Source organism: Hippocampus bargibanti, linkage group LG10, assembly GCF_051943395.1.
Source record: "Hippocampus bargibanti isolate YZ-2025 linkage group LG10, ASM5194339v1, whole genome shotgun sequence".
NCBI lineage: Eukaryota > Metazoa > Chordata > Actinopteri > Syngnathiformes > Syngnathidae > Hippocampus > Hippocampus bargibanti.
Window position 1 is genome coordinate 15788688 of NC_142743.1, and position 23082 is coordinate 15811769.

The window sequence follows — 23082 nt, forward strand, 5'->3', positions numbered from 1 at the left end:
ATGCTCTTATTTCACATTTTGACAACATACTGCGTAGATCAAGGAAATTTGACAACATACTGAAAAAACACCTACATTTTTAAATTCACACTTTATTTGTCAAAAACGCCCAGTGTACAGTAATGCTGGTCTTTTCAATTTGACTAAAGGATTGCTTTATTTGGCGACCTGGTAGTCAAGTGGTGAGCACACCGACTACACAGTGCAGATGTCGCGAGTTCAAATCCCGCTTCGGCCTCCCTGTGTGGAGTTTGCATGTTCTCCCCGGTTTCCTTCCACATTCCAAAAACAGGCTGATTGAAGACTGGAAATTGTCCCTAGGTGTGAGTGTGAGAGTAAATGGTTGTTTGTCTCTATGTGCCCTGCGATTGGCTGGCAACCAATTCAGGGTTTCCCCCGCCTGGTGTCCAAAGACGGCTGGAATAAGCTCCAGCACCCCCGCTGACACTCGTTAGGATAAAGCGGTCTGGATTGCTTGATTGTCCTCACAAGAAATCTATACAGTAAATGTAAACTGTAATTCTGTCGATTAGAATTGTGTTGGAATTGACCTGCAGAAAACGACAATGACGATCAAAATAAATTACATGCAAAAGTGAAAAAAAATCCTCAAGTCGGCTGAAAGTTGCACCCTCATACAAGGCTCTCCATCATCTAGAACGGCAAAAAGGAAAACATGTCATGTTGTTAGCTTGTAGCTGATGTAGAGTTAACTTTCAAAGCAGAGCATATCATCTTTTTCTTGCTGAAGGCACACACCTTAAATGTTACTTTATTTATTTTTCCAAGTGCAGTACAGTTTTGCTTTCTTATGTCACCTGAGTGTTTATATTGCAGCCTGTTGAGCATGAATCAGCCTGTTTGCCCTCCAAATGGAAGATAGGAATAGACAAAGGCAGCACATCAGAAGTGGCACTGAAAGGAAGAATCCTTAACCAACCACGTTTGTTTGTCATTTAAAAAAACATCCAGTAAAGTATAATCACTTACTTTGTGGCCATACTTGAGTGAAGACCTAAGATGGACAAAAAACAAACGAACACATAGACACATTTATTTCTGCAGCCATGGAAATGCCCTCTCACTGAACCAAACTCCCGCAGACCCACATATACATGCTCACCTTTTTTGTTGTCAATCATCTTGTACACGCAGTAGCTGCTGACTGCCAAAGTGAGGAGGAGAAAGCAGCAGAATATTATGGCAATGATCTCCGTGACCACTTTGTTTAATAGGAAAAAAAGAACCGTTAGAGAATTTGTCTCCAGGCTCAAGCAGCATTGAAATCATTTATATGGAGTGAGTTTACTTGGTGCTGTTTCAGGCGACGCTGCTTCTTGATGTCTGTTGTCAAGCATCCAATCTGGTTGAGAATTGAAAATGCATGAGCCAATCCAAGAGTGGACAAATCTTACTTAAATGAAAATATAATGTGCGTTACATTCTCTGAAAGGCTTTACAGGTAATATCCGACTTATGACCGGGTTCCGTTCCGACAAAACGGTCGTAAGTCAAACGGTCGTAAGTCGAAATCCATTCAAAATGGCCGACCCAAGGTTTATACAACAGGATAGTATACAATGTCAATCTGTTGTTTTTAAGCAACATTTTCTATTGAATTACTATTACTGTTTACAGTTCATTTATAAATTTGATAACTTTTAGTGTCTTTTTTTCATTTTATATTTCGTCTTATCGTTTTTTATTACTCTATACCTGTACGTGTATTATATACCAAACTGTTTACTGTACAGTTCATTTATAAATTTTATACCTTTTACTGTCGTTTTTATCATTTTATATTTCATATTATCGATTTTTATTACTGTATAGCTCTACCTGTAATGTATAGCAAACTGTTTACTGTACAGTTTATAAATTTTATACTTACCTTTTAGTATCGGCCCACACGCGTTCTACTGACCCAAATACACACGGATTTCCTTCTGCGTCAGATGGACGCAGAAGGAAAAAAGCAGTGTACAGTACAACAGAAGATGTTGCTGAGACGGTATCTGCACTGTATAACTACTGTATTGAGTGTAGTCACGCAGTAGATTTCTATGCGAGTGTGTGACATGATGGCTGGCCAAAATGGTAGTACGCGTTGCCGGCTGCTTGCGCGTGGCAGTGCCAGGCGTTGAATAAAAAAAAAAAAAAAGAGTGCCGTTCGTGGTCGTAAGTACAGGTGGTCTTAAATCGTGCCGTCGTAACTCAGATGTTACCTGTATTTGGTGTTTTTGAAATACAGTCCATCACTTGGGGGATATAATATTATCCATGCACCATTCAATCGAATCTAAGTGCACTATATCAGTCTGTATATTGTAGTCTTCATATTTTACCTTTGATTTGAAGAAGGAAGGCTCCACTCTCCACCCAAGGACTGGAGTCATCATATCTGTCCCTGGCCTTGCATTGGTAAAAGCCAGAGTCTTCGGATTCCAGTTTGGCTAGAGCAAGAGTACGTCCCCAGTCCAACAGGGCAAACCGAGGTCGGAGTTGCTGCCCCTTGAAATCCATTTGGACTTCAGAAGGAAGCGTGGCATTATTAAAAAGCCAAGAGACAAAAGGGAAAGACCCTCGACTGACATGGCATGTCAGTAAGGCCGCAGCCAGTGTGGAGTCCAGTCTATAGAGATATTCAACTTCAACGTTTACATCACCTCCAACCGGAACTGGACAAGCAGGAAATAATGAATTGTTGATCAAATAAAACACAATAAGCAATAAGGATAGTGCATACACATGAGCAGCTCATACCCACTTCCAGTGTCAGTGGCTCACTCATCAACTCTTGCACCTCATTTTTCACCCAGCATCGAGCCACGCCCATATCTAGCCCAGGGACGACGGCTACACTGAACCAGGCACTGACGGAGTCAGAAGCAACCACAGACGCCACCATCTCATCGTCCACCAAAAGAGAGAAGTTGACCGGAACACTTCCTCTGGACGACCAGCAGGTCACATTACCACGGTAGCTGGTTCCCTCTTTGAAGATGGAAAGGGAGATTTCTGGTTTCGAGAGACGGACTACCGAATGAATTAAGAAGGAAGGAGGATGAGAGATGACAAGTAGAGTTAGACAACAGCCCACCAAAAATGGAACAATTAATGCCATTTTGTTTTACTTTGGAAAGTGACTGGACAATAGTGTGAAAATTGTAAAAAAAAAAAAAAAAAAAAAAAAAAAAAACCCTCATGGTGAATGGATCCAAGATTTCTCAATCATCATCAAGTTAATTCTTACAAAATTCTTTCCTTTCATAAATTTAGATATGTTTTTTAATTTATCAATCCATCTTCATTCTAGAAGGAATTCTTCAAAGCAAGCCTTCTTCCGCTCTTATCCACACGCCGTACTCTTGTAATTAGGATGAGCAACATCTCATATCCCCCGCCCTTTTGACGATTGAGTCTACAAATGTTATTCTGTCATTTCGATTGTGATGAAAACACACGATGATACTCTTCTAATGACATCTGGCAAAAGCGAAGCTGCAGTTTTCTTCTTTGGCTATTGTTATGTCTCAGGTCACAATTAGATTGGAAGTCTTACCCCCACCACTGCGAGGAAAAAGTGGAAAAAAACACCAACCACATTTTGTTGCCCTTGTGCTGATGTATCATGGACAAAATCATGATAAATGTCACTTGACCTACTTCTGGACCAAAGTGTCATTTCATGAGTATTCTATACCTTTATAACAACAACAACAACAACAAAAAGAACAACAATAACAACAACAACAGCAACAACAATAACAATAACAATAACAACAATGACAACAACAATAAGAACAATAACAACAAAACAACAACAATAATAATAATAATAATAATAATCATAATAATAATACTAATAATAATAATAATAATAATAATAATAATAATAATAATACATTTGATTTATACCTTTGACTATCACCTTGACTTCTGAGCTGCTGGAAAATATTTGGACGTCCTGCACCCTGGACCATGCCATACATGAATAGGCCCCATTATGCTCTGGTGTCGCCTTTTCCATCTGAAGCTTATTCCCACTGATGTGCACCCAAGGAGAGGAAGCAGAGGTAACTTGCTTCTTGTTGAAAAACCAGCTATAGGAAAGGTGGGAGCCCTTTGCAGCGTCACAACTCAAAACTATTCTGGACCCCTCATACAGGACTGCGGGAAAGGGGTCAGAGTTCACCCTGGTGTTTGATGCTGGTGCTGCAAGTGAACATTAGTGGTAGGTTATCATAATAATAATGCATCAGCTGAAGTGTGGACATCAACGTATGAACATCTTTTTGCTTGATACTCACTAACGACATTGAATCTGATGCTGTTGCTAATTCCCACACGTCCTTCGGTCTTTGTCTCACAATGGTACAGACCTCCTGACCTCACCGTTACCTTCAGCAAGAATGATACAGGCCAGACTTCTTGGAGATGTTCTCTCACATCAATCAGCAGACCGTCCTTTCTCAGTTCATATGTGACAGGCGGGGAGGAGTCAGACGCATTACAACGCAGAACCACTTGGGAACCAAGGTATGCCATGGCAGGACCATTTAGCACTGGCTGAGAAGCTCTTGATCCCCCTACGGAAATCCATGACAAGCACTGCAACTAGTTAGGCATGTAAAACATTTGGAAAATGGGATGGGCATAACGCTGTCCTAATTCATTTGCTGTTAAGAACTTGATCGAATGATAGATTGTTGAACCAAATGAGCTTAAAATGAGTGCAATATTTGACTTCAGCCAGCAGGGGCGCTTTCTTCCTAATTAAAGGCAAATGAAGATTTATTAAAGGACAACAGAGACCATAATTTCCATCACCCATCCATAATTTGTAAAATCACTTCAAATGACTTCTACTGACCGCATTTAACAAAGATTCCACCGCATATAGCTATATTTTTACTTTTTCAAATGTGTGCTGAAAATTCAAGGAGTCTTGTTTTCGAGTTGTTGACGATGCCGGAAGTGACGTAACCCCCTGAATTGACATTGTGAATTGAGTGAGAAAGCGATTCATAAGACATTTTGAGTGCATTTTTTGATACTTTGTTTCGTGTGAAATTACTGTGTTGAGCGTGAAATTAGAAGGAAAACTATATAAATAACGTGATGGTGAATCGAGTGGAAGCCAATTGCATTTAAACACGCATAAAGAAGATGTACGTTTACGCAAATTCCCAGCGGACAAACTAACCTAATTTAGGAACCCCCTGATGCATTTTCGAGCTCATTTGTCGCAGTTTTGGGCAACTTTAAGTCATTTTTATTTGTGTTTTGCGTTTAACTAAAATATCAGCCTGGGTGTTTTGGGTATTTTAGATGCTATACAACATTTTTCTGATGTCAGTTAGGCACCCAAAAAATGGTGTCTGTTGTCCTTTGAGCACGTTTTCTGCTGACTAAAACCAAACAATTATTGTATGATTTGCAAAAGGAATACAAAGCTTGGAGATTTCACACTGGTAAAAATGTGTGTTTGCCTTAAGATAGAGTTTTTCCACATACTATGTGTATATTTGAGGGGAAATGTGGAAGATCGTCATTTGAAACATACGGTAGTTTGGTAAAATTAATTTTGCTTTGATTAATAGACTACCTACTGATTATTTGGGGTTTGATATAATTATTTATCCTGTAACTGTAAAGTGTCCTTGAGAGTTTTGAAAGGCGCTTAAAAATGAAATGTATTATTATTATTATTATTATTATTATTTATTATTTAGTCTACAAATTTTTTAATCCACTGTACTATTTGATATTTATTTGTTCTTTCTTTTTTTAGAACAATGATCTAGACCAGTATGTAGTGAAATTATTTGAAACAGAATGTATATAATTTTCTTTAAAAATGAAATTGTTTCACTCACCCAGAAGTGGTAACAAAAAAAGTGCGTGTAGAGTCCTCATAACACTGCTCCAAATTTACCACGGCACATTTTTTTCTGTTTTCATGTGCACCCATAAACTACGCATGTTCGAAATAGATAACAACCCAGGCGTGATCTTTGGCTTCACGCATGGCTTTAATAATCAGTTCTTTGAATGTGAACAAAGGCCATCAGCAGATCCAATAGCATAAACTGATGAATTAATTGATTATATTATTTTAAAATGTTTGGCATTGCGTACATAGGGTATTGAACTATTCAGCCTACTGATGAAATGGGTGACTTACATCTCAGCAAGTATGAGTGGCAGTGCAAAGAACTCAGAGGTCAGGTCGTGGAAAATGGTTTGTGCCAGTCTGGAAGACTTTGCACACACACTCCCACCACATTAACCACACCTTGTCCAATTCCATACAGGCCATTGTTGACAGAATCTACCAAATGAAGGAAAACATCAAAATGATCAGTTTAAGTGCAAGAATGAGCCTCAGAGTCAAATTCTTTTGGATTGCGCAAACGAAGTTCCGTGTTTTCCGGTGTAATAGAGGAAAAACACTCCTGATATAAGAATACTATATGAAAATTTTTATTCCACGAGGAAGGAGCATTTGAAGAGGGGCAGTACCGCCGGATGCCGCCAAGGGAAGTCCGCCCCATTGAATTCAATGACCACTCCATATTACCATTCATTTGGATTGCGACGCGACCGGGGACTGCAGTACTCGCGATAGGCCACCAGATGATGCAAAGTTTGAATGGAGGCGCAAATCTTCTTTTCCTTTCGGCTTTTCCCTTGAAGGGGTCGTGACAGCAAATCAGTGTCCTCCATCTTCAGAGGTTTGATTCGCCTGTTTGTTTTGGCCAAGCTTTTACGTCGGATGCCCTTCCTGACACAACCCTCTGTATTTATCCGTAAATGCTGAAAGGAAAAAAAACTATACACTGTGCATAGCGTGAAAAAGGACACAGTGTATGTAGAAAGCATGCACAAAACACGTTTAATGACTGAACTGTACAAGTAGAAAACAGTGTGAATATGGTTAATATGTCTCCTTTATAAATAACGGAGCCTTGATGTCTATTAATACTCCAAATCAAGTTTAAAGCTCTACCCCAACTCCATCCCTTTTCAATTGCTGCTGTGGACTGCAAATGTCCACATTGTGGGACGAATAAAGGTATTCTGATTCTGATTCTGTAAAAAGAGAGAAGCAGTCACTGGACGTATTTTCATGTGAAGCAAAAAAAAAAAAAAAGACAATATACAAAAGCTCAAAGGTCTTCATTGACCAATCTAGCAATAGCTTTGTTTTGCAAAGTCCCATTTGAAGAGCTCACATTAGCAGACGTCATCTGATCAAAAGGTACATGTAAACTCTTTCTCTTTTGTTCCTATCGCGAATTGCCAAACAGGAAATAAATCACGTGACAGGATGCAGAAACATAACACGCAAGAATGATTTGTCAACAATACAATGCTGTCAGCCAGTTCAGGGTGGACCATTTATTTGGTTAGATATACTGTATTAGTTATTTGGGTGCTCCATGGTGCCCACGAGCACCATGTTGATGACCCTTGCTTCATGATACAGTTAGCATTAAAATACATTTGATCAAGTATACAGTATGTTAAAATCGACATTTACTAGAACCGCTAAATCGGAATATTGTTCAGAGAGTAGTCAGACAGGCACTATACATTCCATAGTATATGCTGTATTTATGCGCGAATAGTTTTAAATGTTGTCTTTTCAAACACCGGTAGTGCGACTAATGCGAACCAGGCGCAACCATTACGAAAAACGTTTGGGTGAAACCTATAGTTACTTGCTTATCAATCAAAGTGTCTGCAAATCTAGAGTTGGGTGGTAAGTACGATACAAGACGTTTTTAACTCAACACAACATTGCACGTTTATGTTTGTACTACGCTTACTCATTTAAGCACAATGGGTTTTCCCGTGTGAATCGGTGATTGAACTGGGTTGCTCTCAATTCCGACTATCATTCGTAAACTTTAAACTGAAATGTAGGACTTCGCAATGTTTCACAACTGGTGAGTGGGCACGGGCTAATTTGGATTTGATTTTATGGTCTATCTCAATCAGTAAGATTAATAAAAGTTAGATACGCCTTCATGTCGAAAGTTTTCACGATAACTACCGGTAATTACTTGACGGAGAAGCTACCGAACGAACGAGCAACCGTCCAGATTCACGGCTGATGTTATTGTCACAGTAAATGGAAATATATTCTTTTAGTTAGTTTGTTTTGTTTCAACATCCAGAGAAATAAGTTTAGGTATGCAGAAAAACACGCAGTCGTTTTAAACAACACCGAGCCAGGTGAATGCGTTTGTGTCTACTGTTGAACAATGGCACGGTGGTTTGTTATTTTAAAGTTCCTTGGATACTGCATTTGAGATTTCTCATGTTCTTGGATTGTTGCATTGTGCTTAAAACCCCGACGGGGATTTTCAGTGCCGCTAAAGCCAGGATTTACTCAATAATTTGCCCCCCTATGGTCTTGAAGTTTGCGGGCACTTGCCATATGGACTGAATTTGTTGCAAACTCCCCTTTTCGATCTTCCTCATGTACACCCTCATCTTCATTCTGAATATAAACACATGCGTTTCTTTGGCAAAATAAACCGACAATCAAGTTCAGTTATGGTGATGAGTTTTGTTGTTGCTCTTTCTACATAGTCATCTCCGCTTTTTATATGGCCTTCTGGGAATCTGACATCTAATTCAGCAAGGGAATAATTTCTGTACCATGAAATATGCGGCACAGCTCCCTTTTCCTGTTGTAATTCAAGGCCACGTTGAACAATGTGGCTATCAATGCTCATTGTCAAATTGAGTTGTCCAGACTATTTGTTTTGTCAGTGGCGCAGCCTCCTCCCCCAAGTGGCGACGTCACCCGCACTAATCTTTCTTTGCTGTTGTGCATGAGAACAAAATGCACACGTTGTCATTTTGCTTTTTTTCCCACCAGTTGAGAAAACAGCATTAAGTCTGTCAAATACAATAGAATACAGGGTCAAACGGTTATATCCCGGACACCTTTATTAGGGAAGTAACTGTCATAAAAGAAATCAATCTTTCAAAAGGAATGAGGTCTTTAGTTCTCGCTGAATTGCCTTCAATTCTGCAGATATTGATGACAATGAAATGGCACATGATGATGATGATGCTCATAATTCAATATGCCCTAGTTTTGAAATACGTACATATAACCCTCCAGAAAATACTGAGATAGCAAGCTATTGTGATGGTGAAAAATACGCTAACAAAAAGTATACCTGAAATATAGACACAATGCCAAAGAGAAGGTGCAATGATATCCATGCCCAGCTCATTGTATGACTTCATCCACCAATGAGTGGGGTTGACATTGTTGTGTTTCTTGGTTCTGGCAGGTGTTTGCGAGTCCGAATGCAAGGGTGTGTAATGCATGTTTGTGAAGCCTCAAGTCATGTCTGTTCTTGGTCTTCAAAGTACAGTAAAGTCTCGTTATATCGATATCGGTTATATCGATAGTACTGCTTATTACGATACTATTTCTATGAACGCAAGGAGAAAATTTACATGCCGCAGGATCGGATATATCGATAGTCCGGTCATATCGATATTTTTTCAGACTCCCGAGAATATCGATATAACAAGACTTTACTGTATATATATTGACACCCTTAATCCCAAAATAGAAGTAATGAGCAAAAACTTCCAGTCTCACCCATTTGTCACTGACTTTTCGTCATGAGGGCAAACTATTCCATTTAATAAGATATTGGAAACACCCAAGTCACTTGGGAACAGACTTGAATATTTTTTTATAAAAGGTTCTCCTCTGTCGTATTATTCTGTACTTTTTTCGTAGAAACGCACCCAAGACATCCAGCTTAGTTTTTTACAAGAATCCCAAAATACCGCTGGACAAAAACTTGCATTCATAGGTTTTATAATGGAGCTGGAACAAAGTACCCAAATATAATTCCCATAAATGGAAAATGTTGTGAAAATGTGAAAATTGGCCAGATTAACGTTTGAATAATGTATATACATATACTGTACACGAGCGCACACACACACACGCACGCACGCACGCACGCACGCACACACACACACACACACACACACACACACACACACACACACACACACACACACACACACACACACACACACACACACACACACACACACACACACACACACACACATACTTTTTCTTTTTATTTAGTTTGTCCACCTTCCTTATGGAAATGTTTCACATATGATGAAAACACGTTGATTAACAATTGAATGTACGTAATGGGTAATTTATTAGATTGACAATAATGCTCTTTAATCCCCTGATATTGTGAATTAATTTCCGTCATGAGCTCATGTATACGCACTCCCGCATGCACAAACGCGCACACACAATTTTGACAATGCATCTTTCTGATTTCATTCTTGAATATTCATGTTACAAGCCAGGGGGTGGCATCTGACTCAGTCCTCATCACATGCAATGCGACAAAGAAGCTTTATTGACTGAGCCGCAGTGGACTAACCTCTCACGGAAAGACCAGTATGTATTGATGTTGAAGACCTAAAACAATAGATGCGCACATTTTTGTAAGAGTCAGAATCAGAGGTTTTATAACTTAACTATGCGCCTGTAATCCTATATTTTCCATTAAAGAGGAACCATACTTGGGCAAAATCTCAGTGATAATAAGATAAATAGATTTTGAGCTCTCATTGCGACATGGAACCGAATGATTGCAAGTCTCGACTCGCATGTCCACATTCCAAAGTTGTATGATGGCGTTCCTTCCTTTTTCTGTCATGTTCTCGTCATGTCCTTGGAGTCCTGCCTCCTCATTGATGTCTCCTCCCTTTTCCACAGGTATTGGAGTCAGTGCCATGGTGGAGGTGGGGTGCATATATGAGCTGGGTAGGCTGTAAACCTCGCAGCAAGGAATCAACACATACCCAGTCAGCGGTAGAAAAGAATGGCTCGGAATGTTGACTGTGACCTGGGCCACCCCCTCATGGAAGCTGGACTGGAGTGAGTGTGGCAATGTTTCTTTTTATGCTCATACAGTATCGTCTTGTACTTTTCTGTTTGAATTGTTTCAAGCTCACCTGCCTTTGCTCAACAATGTCAGTGGGTGGAGATTGAGGAACAGATTGAGGATTGTGTTTTTTTTTTTGCTCTCGGATATTGTGTTTGTACAAGGGTCGTCTTTATTTGCTTGTCTGAACACACCCTACTTGGTGCAAGAGCCTTAAATTTGTTCACGAGTTTCCCCTCTCTTGCAACCTTATGTCTCATGAGCGCAGATTCTCCAGACTAATTACTGTCGCAAGACTATCTAGGCAGGATTTGACAGTTTCACTTCACCCTGACACTTTTCTGCTTTGAAATGAAAGAAAGATAAATCACATGTAAAGAGGGGAAGGAAAATAAAATGACCAAAATCCACTGGGTGGGAGGGGTTGGATACCATTGTTGTTGTCTCTCGGCGCACACAGAATTTTCATATATCTCTGTGATTGTGTCCTAGCCACAAAGCACAGTTGTGGACTGCTTCTGTGGTTTTTGTTTCATGCAAGCTGCAGTGTCAATTTAAACTCACTATACTTCAAGATAACACAGCTTGTCCCAGTTTGTTCTACTGGGACATGATGTTTTCTAAGTCATCAACTTCTCTAAGTGTAGTTTTTGTACTGAAATGGGACATCTTGTATCTTTGTGCTAAGAGTGCTGTTTACTGTCTTTCTGAATGTGCTTTTCTCTGTACGTGCTGGTGTCAGGAGCCCAGCAGATGAGGAAGGTGTTCATGATTCATTTCATCAGCTAATAGCAGAGCAGATTCACAACGGAGGCCTGGGCGAAGCCTTTGAACTGCAACAACTACAGAAAGAACTGGATGAGGAGAGCAGAGGTACGGATAGTAAGCACCACAACTCCTTTTCATCTACAACTTGTCCAAAATCTTTCAACACGGAGAGTTTGTTCAGTGCAACTTAATTAGGTAGTATCATATAATTTTCATAGTCAAATTTCCTTCTACATTCTAAAAACATGCGTGGCAGGTTCGAATACTCTAAATTTTCCCTCGGTGTGAGTGCGAATGACTGATCGCCTACGTGTTCCCTGGGATTGCCTGGTATCCAGTTCAGGGTTTCTTCCCCCCACTGCCCTAATACAGGTCGGATAGGCTCCACACTGAAGCGGATAAGCAGATCAGATAATGCAGGGGTGTCAGTCATTCTTTGCTGCGGGCCACATTTTAGTTATGGTTTCCTCTCGAGGGCTGTTATGAATTTGCGGAAGCCATTAGAATGTTTAATCCCCTCCACATATTACATATAGAGCGTGCAACAAATGAATGAATAACTAGTTTTCAAATCTGAAGTCAAGAATAATGACTCTTATTGTGGTTTATATCCAAAAATATGACATTTTGGTTAGGATTTTAGCAAACATCATAGAATTTCACAAGTTTGATTTGCTTTCGTTGGCCGAAAAAAATGATGTGACGGGCCGGATTTGGCCCGCGGGCCTTTACTTTGACACCTGTGAGATAATGGATCGATGTTAATTGTTGTGGTTGTCACTTGCACCCATGTACAATTGCATTTTTTCATCATGAGAACTATGTTGAAAGTTTTGTTCAACACAAGTTTAAAGTTACATGGCAGTCCAATTGTGAGGAACAACCGTCGATATGATAGTGATGTGTTTGTACAGTGCACTTGCGCAAATTGGAACGACAAATTATTTAGTAATTTGTAGTGTGAATCACAAACGAACAATACTGTCTTTAGTCAAGACAGAATTATGGATATAATTCTTGTATTGGCTCTCATTGTTGCACTCAGCATGTTGTGACTAGTGGGTGTTCATTTTTTAATTATCTTTTTAAAATAAGTGCGTCGATAAGGCTTTTAATGCCCTCCAAAAGATGTGAGTCAACGGAATGTTATTTTATTTACAGTCCGACCTTGGATTGTGTCTGCGGTCTTCTCAATACGCACAACATTGGCTTGGGCTTTTTATTTTTGTTTGCATTCCTTAGACCATGTGGCCCAGCTGTCCAGCCCTGGATCAAAACGCCGTGACCGGAGACGGTTGGTAATGCCGCATGATGAAAGAGAACCTGACCCTTTCACTGGTGAACGTTGGTCTTCAGACACCTTGAAGATCTTGTCCTCCATGCCCAGCCGCACCATCGGTTGGTCTTTTCAAGGCTGTCGAGAAATAGACCTCTTTTTCACATTTTGGCCATCCACGTCAGTGCATGTTGACATCTTGGCAGATGATCCCTTTCACACAACACTATTGAATATTTATTTATCAGTCATGGAACACTATGATTCTTATTTACTCAATGTTTACGCATGCAAAAAGTGCCACAATTTTCATCCATCCATCCATCCGTGTGTGTGTGTGTGTGTGTGTGTGTGTGTATGCGTGTGTGTGTGCGAGCGCGCGTGCGTGTGTGCGCATGTGTATGTGTGTGCGCATGTGCGTGTGTGATTGGCCAGGTACTTGCATTTGTATTTTGAGGAAAGTCCACTTTCATCTCTGCTACATGAATGCTGAAGTCATTTTTTCCAGAGTTTGTGGGGCATGTAGGAGATTGAATTTTAAATACCATAGTGATAACTGTGCACCATAATGTTTCTTTTGCTCTTTCAGGACGCAGCAGGGGAGCCATCATTTCTCAGTATTATAACAGGACCATGCGGCTTCGAAGGCACAAGCAGAGCAGGCCCTCAATCCAAGACTTCTCACGCTCGGCTAGACCAACCATACGAGGTTACGGCATTGAGACAGACAGTGGAGACACAGAGGGTGAGAATAATGAACTACTGCCTGAGACTATAAAGTGTCTTTGAGAGTTTTGAAGGGCACTTACAATTATTATTATTAGAAAATACCGCTTATTCCTTATTAGGGTCGCGGGGGGTGCTTGAGCCTATACCAGCCGTCTGGGCAGGGGGCACCCTTTTTTGGTTGCCAGCCAATCGCAGGGCACACAGAGAAAAACAACCATCCACACTCACACCTAGGGACAATTTGGATTGGATTGGATTGGATTTGCCTTTATTAGTCTCACAGTGGAGAAATTTACATTTCACAGCAGCAAAGTGATGAAAGGAATTGGAGTGTTCAATCAGCCTGCCATTCATGTTTTTGGAATGTGGGATGAAACCGGAGTACCCGGAGAACGTAAAAGCTTGGCCAAAACAAACATGCGGATCAAACCTCTAAAGATGGAGGACACTGATTTGCTGTGGCGACCCCTTGAAGGGAAAAGCCGAAATGAAAAGATTATTATTATTATTATTATTATTATTATTATTATTGTTAAATATGGCAAGCACATAAAAAAGTATTAATGTGTTGAAAATGACTGTTGGATATGTTTTAATAAAACCTTATGAGCATACTTGTTACAGTTTACATTAAAACGGCACTGCACCATAATACGTATATTGAAAGCTTTTACTCAGTGTGGCTCTGTACATTTGCACTGGTTGGGCATACCAGAAGAAATTACCTCTTATAAGGTGGAATCATCATTGCAAACGAAGATTTTAAAATATATCTCTGGTTGGTTACCATTTGATTGTGAGTGTGTTCTCTACCTATTTTACGGCTATTGCCTGTTGACTCATGTATGTTTACCCCCCCTCACACACACACACTGTTTTTTTTAAACACAAACTCTTTGTGTTCTAGTAAATAAAAGGGACCATCTGGTGAATAACTTGCAGAACCTCTCCGTAAGCGACAGAGTCAGGATGCTCCGGGCTATGCCTCTCAGTGTAGTAGAAAAGAGTGAACTCAGGTGTTGTATTCTTTCATCATATTACATATTATTTTGGATAGCTTCGATCGTCCACTGAATATTGCCTCTGCACTTGTTTGCAGAAGATTAGCTTTGCAAAAGGAGAGACGCACTCTGTCTGGCAATCAAATCCCCTGCTGCAGCAGACTCAAATATTACATCATCATTGTGAGTCACTGACCTCCAGTGTCCTTTGTCTGCCAACAATTCTCCACCTCTTTTTTCGCGCCATTTACTTCTGGAACTTGTTCATATCCACAATGAATCAGCCTTTGTGATTGTATCTTTTTAAAATCTTCACAGTAAACCATATTCATGTGTTTGATATATGAATCACATTTGGCAATGATCACATCCTCATCACCATCATCGTAACAGGACAATTTAAAGATAGAGAAGGTATCAATACAAAAGAAACCATCAGAAAATTCCCCTTTTGTCATGGTACGCGCACGAAAGCACTTCCTGCTATCAGTCTATATAATTCAATGTCCATTCTAAAAACATTTTAATTGCTCAAGCATTTACTGACAGTGTTAAAGACGGATTATATATCTGGACATGATGAACTATCATGAACAATCATGTGGTCAGTTTAATTGATAACATTGATTGTTGTCTTTCGCTTTTTACCCCCAGGCTGTAAGACAGAGTTGGTACAGTTGGCTGTCGTTCGTGCACTCCCTCCAGCTGTGGCAAGTTGCACTCAAGCGAGTGAGCGGCCGTTTTGGAAGTGGCGTCCTGTCATACTTCCTATTTCTGAAGACTCTACTTTTCTTCAACCTCTTGCTCTTTCTGCTGACCGGTTTGTTCGTAGTGCTTCCTCAGGCAGTGCACCCTCCAGCTCTGTCTGAGGGCAGAAAGTCTTTCACCGGCCTGGAGCTTTTTACTGGAGCAGTAAGCTGTGTTTTCATGATATTCCATATGTAACAAATGCCACTAGGTCTTCTTAGAATGCCAATGACACATTGGTTCCCAAAATGATTGTCAAAATGTTTACTATCCATAATGCCTTTTTGTTCATTTAGCTATGCAAGGGAGCATTATACTGTATACAGTGATCCCTGCTACTTTGCGGTTCACTCATTGCGATTTCAGTGCATTGCTGATTTTTTTCAGGGAAAAAAGACATTCAGAATAAAAAAATGTCGAATGACTCAGAGGTTTTGTATAAATGCTCCCCATCTTACGAACGAGATACGTTCCGAGCGGTCGTCCGTAAGGTGCATTTATTCCTAACTTGCTTCAGTGCTATATTTTGTATGGAATGTATAAGTCAAACACTGAACGGGCAAGTATCAAACACAGACGCACTAACAGTTGTAAAATAAATTCACACCTACTGTTTTATGACGACATATATACTTGGGTCTTCAGTAAGCCATTACTGAAGCTGCTGGCACGTAATTACTGAATTACGTGCCATCAGCCATTACTTATTGTTATGCATCACGTCCTCCTGGAGCGTCAACTGGGAAGAGGAATTTCCTCCCGTCCCACATATTCGACACAGCCAATCGTAAGCGAGCTCGGCGGATCGGGGCCTGAACTCTTTGGCAATATTTCATCTGATTGATTGTCTGATTGGTCAGCCTTGGTGTCCGTCGCATAAACTTAAAACCTCTTATGTGTCTGTGTGCGTGCGTGTGCGTGAAGCACAGTACGCAGCCAATTGCAAGCGAGCTTGGCCGGAAAAAGGTGTGCAATACTGTCCGAGCATTTTTCGACAAACTGTACCTGCAAAAATGTTTGTATGTACCGTTATTTGTAACTCGAATGTTCGTAAGTTGGGGACCGTCTGTACATGGCTGTCGCGTGATTGGTTCCCAGCGCTGACGTCACCCAATGACAGCACGATATCCCATGGTTTACAGCCATGTGGATTGGCTGTGCGTCTTCTCAGCCCACCTAGCACCCGCCTCTATGCTTTCATCTTTCGTGGGTAGTCCTGGTCCCCATTAACCGCGAAAAACAAGGGATTACTGTACATGTTATTGTTCCATTCTTGTCATATTTTGTCACCTAGCGTCATTACAGCATCTTGTTAGGATCAAGTCTAGATAACATTCATGCTTTGTTTTTAACCAGACAAATTCAATTTGACTGTAATCTTATCAGAAAGCAAGCAAGGGTCCATCTTTTCATGTTTCAGGGATATTTTTCGGACACAGTGATGTACTATGGGTACTACTGTAACTACACACTGCGTAGGAACTGCAGAAATGAAAGTGGAGGGCAGCACACATCTGTGTCCGTTGGAACCAGTTCGGCTTGCACGTTGAAGACCCTACCTTACAAGATGCCACTGGCCTATTTTTTTACTATCGGCATGGCTTTCTTTGTCACGTGTATCATCCTTGTTTACAGGTATGCGTTCTCTGTCAGAAAATGTGCACTTTAAACTCATATTATGAGAACACTTATCTCTTACCCAAATGACATACATCTACCTTTTCTGATGCATACTTTCACGTTACCTCCCACCAGCATGTCAAAGTCATTTGGTCGAAGCTTCCGAATTGACAAATCACATAGCATCTTGGCCATGAAAACCTTCTGCTCCTGGGACTTTAAGGTCATCAAGAAATCTTCCATTAAACTCATGTCGGGGAATATCTGCACACAGATCAAGGTACAAGAAAAAAAAAAGTTGCATTTAATTTAACCGTGTTTCCACCCTGAATTACAGTTGAGTTCAGCTTACCCACTGCACCAAGCCAATTGATTCAACCAATAGCTAGAACAATTCTTGTTCTTTCTTCTGGATGTGGTGCTAGATAATGTTTTTTTGCTCAAGGAAAATGTTATGTTCTTTATTTTTCATGAATGCTCCTAGCTACTCTCTAACCAACAGACGGCAATTGTCTCCATTTACTTTTTCAAGGCTCTTTGTCAAGCTTTTATGGTGACATAAAACTTCAGGATTATAGTGCAGATGTGTCAATTGGGTACCCTTTGCGGCTGATAATCGAAATACAGAGATGAACTTTGACTACTTGTTGGAAATAGGCATAGAGAAACCGTAGAACGGAGAGAAATGTGACGCAAATCATTTTCTCAGGCCATCTCTTAATACCCAACTTGCAGGAGCTGCTGGCAGAAGTGAATCATAAAGACTCCCAAAAAACACTGTACCAGAAGCTGTGGCGAATGGCGGTCCACTGTCTGGCATGGGCTATATGTGTAGCAAGCACCGTCGCCTGTGTGCTCTCCATCTACTACTTCTCTGAATACATGCACCAGGTATAGCACAGTGCTAACATTTTTGTTCCATTGACCGTGTGTGTGTGTGTGTGTGTGTGTGTGTGTGTGTGTGTGTGTGTGTGTGTGTGTGTGTGTGTGTGTGTGTGTGTGTGTGTGTGTGTGTGTGTGTGTGTATATATATATATACTTTTTTTTTGTTTTTTTTTGTTTTCATGCAGCCGTACTTCGATGTAAACCAATGTCTACTGAAGTTATTCTACGATTTCTATGCCTGGTCGTTTAATGACTCCTTGTGTTGTATATTGGAGCAAGTTTTATCGCATGCCATTTATTTTTTATTTTAGATGTTCCTGTTTGTATAGGAGCTGGGGAAAGAGTGCAATGCCACTATTGCAATTCTAATCACTGTCACAGTTAATTCCTGGCTCACCTGTTGCTCACTTTTTTTTGCCTTTTTGCTCTGCTTTATTTTTTGTGCAATGTCGGGTCCATTTGACACATGTGGAATGCAGCCCAGCTATGCCGCTGTTGTGCTTTCGTTGGATTTAAATCTATTGTTGTGCACTTCATGTCATGCTGGTGATGTAATGTCAATAAGTACTGTCCTGCACTCCTTGCCAATCCCTAGAACCTTCAGCAAAGTTCTCGCAGTGTGACCATGGACCCCTTGCTGAATGAGGCCAGCCTCCTGGCTCTCCCTGTGGTCGTGTCCTGTATAAACTTGCTGCTGCCCATTATGTTCAACTTGGCTTCCTGGATGGAGGACTATGAGTCACCTTCTGTTCGCACATACGTTGCCATTGGCAGGTACAGCCTCCAGAGAAATTAGACGTGCTCAAATACTGTCAGACTGTGTGATGTAGTAACCACCATTATGTTTTCTAGAAACCTGATGTTAAAAGTGAGTGTGCTTGGAGTACTTTGCTACCATTGGCTCGGTAGAGTGGCTGCTGATCCAAACAGTATCGGCCTCAAGGTATCGTTGCTCATCATGATAACAAGGAATAATTTGAGAGTATGTCAATTGCCATGGTTTGTTTTCTGTGATGTATGATGCATTTTTGATCGACAGTGCTGGGAGAGTTTTGTTGGTCAAGAACTTTATCGCTTCCTGTTTATGGATTTCCTCTTTACTCTGCTCGACACCTTGTTTGGAGAATTTCTTTGGAGGTTGGTCATTCTTACTTAGGTTTTTTGGTCACTGGTTATTGGTTGATTAGAGCAAAAATATGTGGCAACGGAACATGTTTTCATTATTGTGTGCTCCCTTGTTACAAACTTGTGTGTTATACAGACATACTAGTTTTGGATTAGTTTGGCTTTGGCATGTGTCTTCGCTTTGCTGGGTGCCATTCTAGACAAATCTTAAAAACTGTCATTAGAAATGTCATCAGAAGTTCACTTACCTTCATCGATGCCATAAAATCAGTGAATGACTAGTGGAAAAAAAATAGGCCAACATGAAGTTTCTGGAATGGCCTTCCGAACCCTCTTGACTATTTATGGTGAATGTTTGAAAGTCTGTACCAACCAATTTAAAGGAACCAAAGTGAGTGGTCCTAGTGGTGCATGTATATTTTTTGGTCTGTCTGAATGAGATGCTCAGTGAGGCAAATGTATTAAAAATATTTTAGTTGTATATCAGCTTGTGGATTATCACTCTACCTAAGATCAAGAATAATTCAAATTAATCATGAAAATCACCAAATGGATATATTTATAACATGTTCCCTTTCTCCTGTCACTTCCGCAATTTTCCTCTGCAGGTTGTTTTCAGAGAAGGTGCTCAAGAAAAACAGGAAACCAGTGTTTGATATTGCCAAGAATGTCCTCGATCTCATCTATGGGCAAACACTGGCCTGGTACAGTATGAGCTCCTTTGCCCGTGATGCCTGCTAACTATGTCAACCTTGCTGTTTTCTGTCTGCCTGTTTACTATATGGAATGTGTTGTTCAGGCTCGGCATTGTTTTCACTCCTCTGCTGCCTGCGGTCCAGATACTAAAACTTCTGCTGCTTTTTTACATTAAAAAGGTATGCTCTCCTCAATAGAAACCATGTAAAAAGATGCATATACTGTACGTACTTCAAGTGAAACAATACAGCTTGTCCACAAATGGAGGGACCTGATTGACATTGTTGCTATATTTTTTCCTTAAACTTAAACATCAGAGTATATGGGGAATTTGTTAAGATTACACAGCTGTCCATGTTTTTATGTTACTGTTGTGTTTATTATTTTGATTTATCTCGAATATTATGTGAAGCGCTTTGTTGCAGCTGTTGTGAAAGCGCGATATACATTATTGTATTGTATTACCTATTGCTCTTTGGACATACAGTCATGGAAGAAAAAGTACTAGACCACCTTGTTTTCATTGATTTCTTGTTTGTTTCAATGCCAAGAACCAGTACAGGTATATCGCGTGACGAACAGATAGAAAACATGGAGTGTCTTAAAAGTGTGGTTTTAGGCAGCAATCGCATCACTAAGAAGAACTGACATGATTTTGGTTATGTTCAGGAAAACTATGGAAGATGACCAGAAATCAGATCTTAAATAAAACTCTCAGAAGCTATTTTTCTGTCATTATATTTGTCCAAACAATCATACTTTTTGTTTGGAACAGGATTTAAAAATTAGCAAAAAACTGAAGAACCAAGTGTGGTCTCATAATTTCTTTCATGAATGTCGTCTTACTGTATATTCATCGATGAGAAGGTTTCTTCAGCCGTCATCTGTACAAAAGTGAAGGTTTCGGACGTTTCGACTAAAGTCTGACTGACTGGTTCGCTGACGAAGCCTCTTGGATAGGAGGCGAAACGTCCGAAACCTTCACTTTTGTACAGATGACGGCTGAAGAAACCTTCTCATCGATGGACCACTCCTGTACGACTGAGAGCTTACACAGACTTACTGTATATTGTACTACATGTGATATTTGCATGTACACTAAGTGTGTGTATAAATATACATATATATACCCCCCAGAGCAGTGTGATGATGAACTGTCAAGCCCCCAGTAGGCCATACAGAGTCAGCCAGATGACCACCATCTTCATCACTCTACTCTGCTTCCCCTCCTTCCTTGGGGCCTCTGTGTGTGTCACCTACACTATGTGGAGGTAAACTCACACAATGCCTTTGTTCATCACTCTGTCCAAACAGAGATCAGCTCTGACCAAAATACCTTTACCGCTTGTCTCATTCACATTTTATGCATTGTCTTTCTCTCCAGTATCGCACCCTCTGTGTCATGTGGTCCCTTTCGTGATCTCAAAACAATGTTTCAGACTGGAAAGCGTTGGGTGGAGGAACTAGAAAAGGAAAACCCCAATTTGTCAATGCTGGCCAGGACTCACTCCTATTTGGTGGAGAAGCCGTTCTTCCTGTTTGTGGGAGCAGGCATCTTCCTGTTCGTACTCAACACTGAAAATATCGTATCACTGTATATACAGATGTCACTGTGATCGTCAAACACAACAGAACTGTATTTCCAATAGATGGCCCATCAAATGATTTGTGTATTCTGCAATGCTATTCTTAATTGGAGACACAATATGTTTCTTCCCAATAGGATCGTCATCTATTTCCACAGTCAAGTGGTGGATGGTCAAAGGAAGATCATTGGCCTACTACAAGAGCAGATCGAGAATGTATGTTAACTTTTGGTGAACATATGAACAATATAGAGTAAAAAAAAATCAAGCCATATTTTGGCTGTTGTTTTTTACGCATACTGTATACAGTTTATATGCTCAAAGGGAGTATAAAAAAGTAGAAAAATGTACCTTGTCCTACCCGTGTTATCTATTAAATATTAAAAACCATATTTTGTGAATACACAAATAGGCTATATATATATACATAAAATAACACCACTACACAATACTAGTTTAAACAACAATACTAGTTTATACTCTCTACATATGTTCAAAAATTGTAAAGCGTTTTTTTTTTTTTTTTGCATGTAATACCTGCCGAAATGTTCGATAGGACTATTCTTCTGTACATCCTTCTGTGTATCTCGCCCTTGCTCAGGAAGGTGAAGACAAGAAATTTCTCATCACTCGCCTGCAGTCCATCCATGAGCAGAGACGAACTTCCACCCGGAGGCTCACGAGCCAGGTGCAGAAATCTGGAGCTCAGTTTTAATATAGTGCCTATATATTTTTTTTATCCATTCATTTGCATATTTCAAACATATTGGTGGATATCCAATTAATCTGATGAATGTCCACATTTGAAAGAGGCCGTTTTCCAATAGGAGATGATAACATGCTCGTCTCGTTCCCATAACTGAATTGGGCCACAGCATGAAAACATTTCACTGAGAGATTACATTGACAGATTGATAGTACATTGCAGAGGGACGCATGCCCTTCTCATTTCTTATTTTTTTTCTTCTAGGATTCCGCCTGCTGAGACTTCCTTCAAACCTGAAGGCCTTTTAACTGGAAATATCACTTGGCAACGGTAGAGGGATCCGACCAAAATTCAAATGTGTAAAGCATTCGTTCAACGGAACAACGGCTTATTTGATGAGGAAAGGTTCTCTGACAAGAAAGACATTGAAACAAAGGTTTCGGCATAGGTTAAATATCTGTAGTTACGTGCTAGTAAGTCAAAGCAATGGACTGTATAAGTGATCAGGATTTATTAATCAGTTGAAAACAATGGTAGGTGCACTTTCATATGTACTGTGAACTGTTATTATTATTTTAACTCTTGTGTGAAAAATACAGTGCTCTTTTTTACGCAATGGTATAATTTTTACATGTGTGTGCTGCAGCCAATTGGATTGTCTTTTGTCATTTGTATGTTTTTAGAGTTATAATTCTTTAGTTGTACACCTCAAAATTAAATTATATTTTATACACATTGTCGTGGCGTGTACTGTACTTGTAATCAATCATAGGGAAAAGAGGGGCCAAACAAACATGGACCATTGCCATGCAGTTTCGAGAGAACATAAAGCCACACTGAAAATTCTGAGCGTAGAATTGGGAACATAATTAGAAAGCACATGCAACAACATAGTCTCCAGCTAATATTTGTAATAGCTTGCATGAAAAAACTATATTCTGTAGATACGGTAAGAACCATGTGAATAGACAGCACA

The 23082-nt window shown here is 40.1% G+C and overlaps 2 protein-coding genes across 5 annotated transcripts; one reads left to right on the forward strand and one right to left on the reverse strand.

Annotated features, from left to right (window-relative positions):
- Positions 1-76: 76 nt before the first annotated feature.
- Positions 77-5953, reverse strand: LOC148892648 (Fc receptor-like protein 5). 4 transcript variants are annotated; one of them, XR_016116259.1, is made up of 10 exons: positions 5880-5953; positions 4311-4589; positions 3919-4215; positions 2764-3036; positions 2346-2678; positions 1310-1363; positions 1124-1222; positions 991-1015; positions 760-915; positions 77-654 (listed from the first exon to the last, which is right to left on the reverse strand). XR_016116259.1 is itself a non-coding variant. In XM_089006424.1 (10 exons), the coding sequence occupies exons 1-10, from the start codon at positions 5917-5919 to the stop codon at positions 634-636; spliced, it is 1518 nt and encodes a 505-aa protein (XP_088862550.1). In that variant the 5' UTR covers positions 5920-5953; the 3' UTR covers positions 77-633. The 4 variants fall into 4 exon arrangements, 2 of the variants coding, with proteins under 2 accessions (XP_088862550.1, XP_088862551.1); XM_089006424.1 differs by having other exon boundaries at positions 819-915; XR_016116260.1 differs by having other exon boundaries at positions 78-654; positions 760-866.
- Positions 5954-7853: 1900 nt separating this feature from the next.
- Positions 7854-22839, forward strand: tmc6b (transmembrane channel-like 6b). The gene is made up of 21 exons (XM_089006149.1): positions 7854-7955; positions 10799-10960; positions 11710-11840; positions 12978-13133; positions 13601-13756; positions 14648-14756; positions 14840-14924; positions 15396-15653; positions 16909-17123; positions 17244-17388; positions 17844-17999; positions 18589-18767; positions 18846-18936; positions 19033-19130; positions 19727-19822; positions 19918-19993; positions 20952-21085; positions 21199-21375; positions 21538-21616; positions 22002-22088; positions 22371-22839. The coding sequence occupies exons 2-21, from the start codon at positions 10905-10907 to the stop codon at positions 22383-22385; spliced, it is 2499 nt and encodes an 832-aa protein (XP_088862275.1). The 5' UTR covers positions 7854-7955; positions 10799-10904; the 3' UTR covers positions 22386-22839.
- The last annotated feature ends 243 nt before the right edge of the window (positions 22840-23082 follow it).

Coding starts and splice junctions, on each gene's coding strand:
- LOC148892648 (XM_089006424.1), bottom strand. CDS start 5,919: ATGAGGACTCTACACGCACTTTTTTTGTTACCACTTCTGG. Junction 2,679..2,763: donor GCCACTGACACTGGAAGTGG/GTATGAGCTGCT, acceptor CTGCTTGTCCAG/TTCCGGTTGGAGGTGATGTA. Junction 916..990: donor CACTCAAGTATGGCCACAAA/GTAAGTGATTAT, acceptor TCTTCCTTTCAG/TGCCACTTCTGATGTGCTGC.
- tmc6b (XM_089006149.1), top strand. CDS start 10,905: ATGGCTCGGAATGTTGACTGTGACCTGGGCCACCCCCTCATGGAAGCT. Junction 14,925..15,395: donor TCAAATATTACATCATCATT/GTGAGTCACTGA, acceptor TTTTACCCCCAG/GCTGTAAGACAGAGTTGGTA. Junction 17,124..17,243: donor TGTATCATCCTTGTTTACAG/GTATGCGTTCTC, acceptor ACCTCCCACCAG/CATGTCAAAGTCATTTGGTC.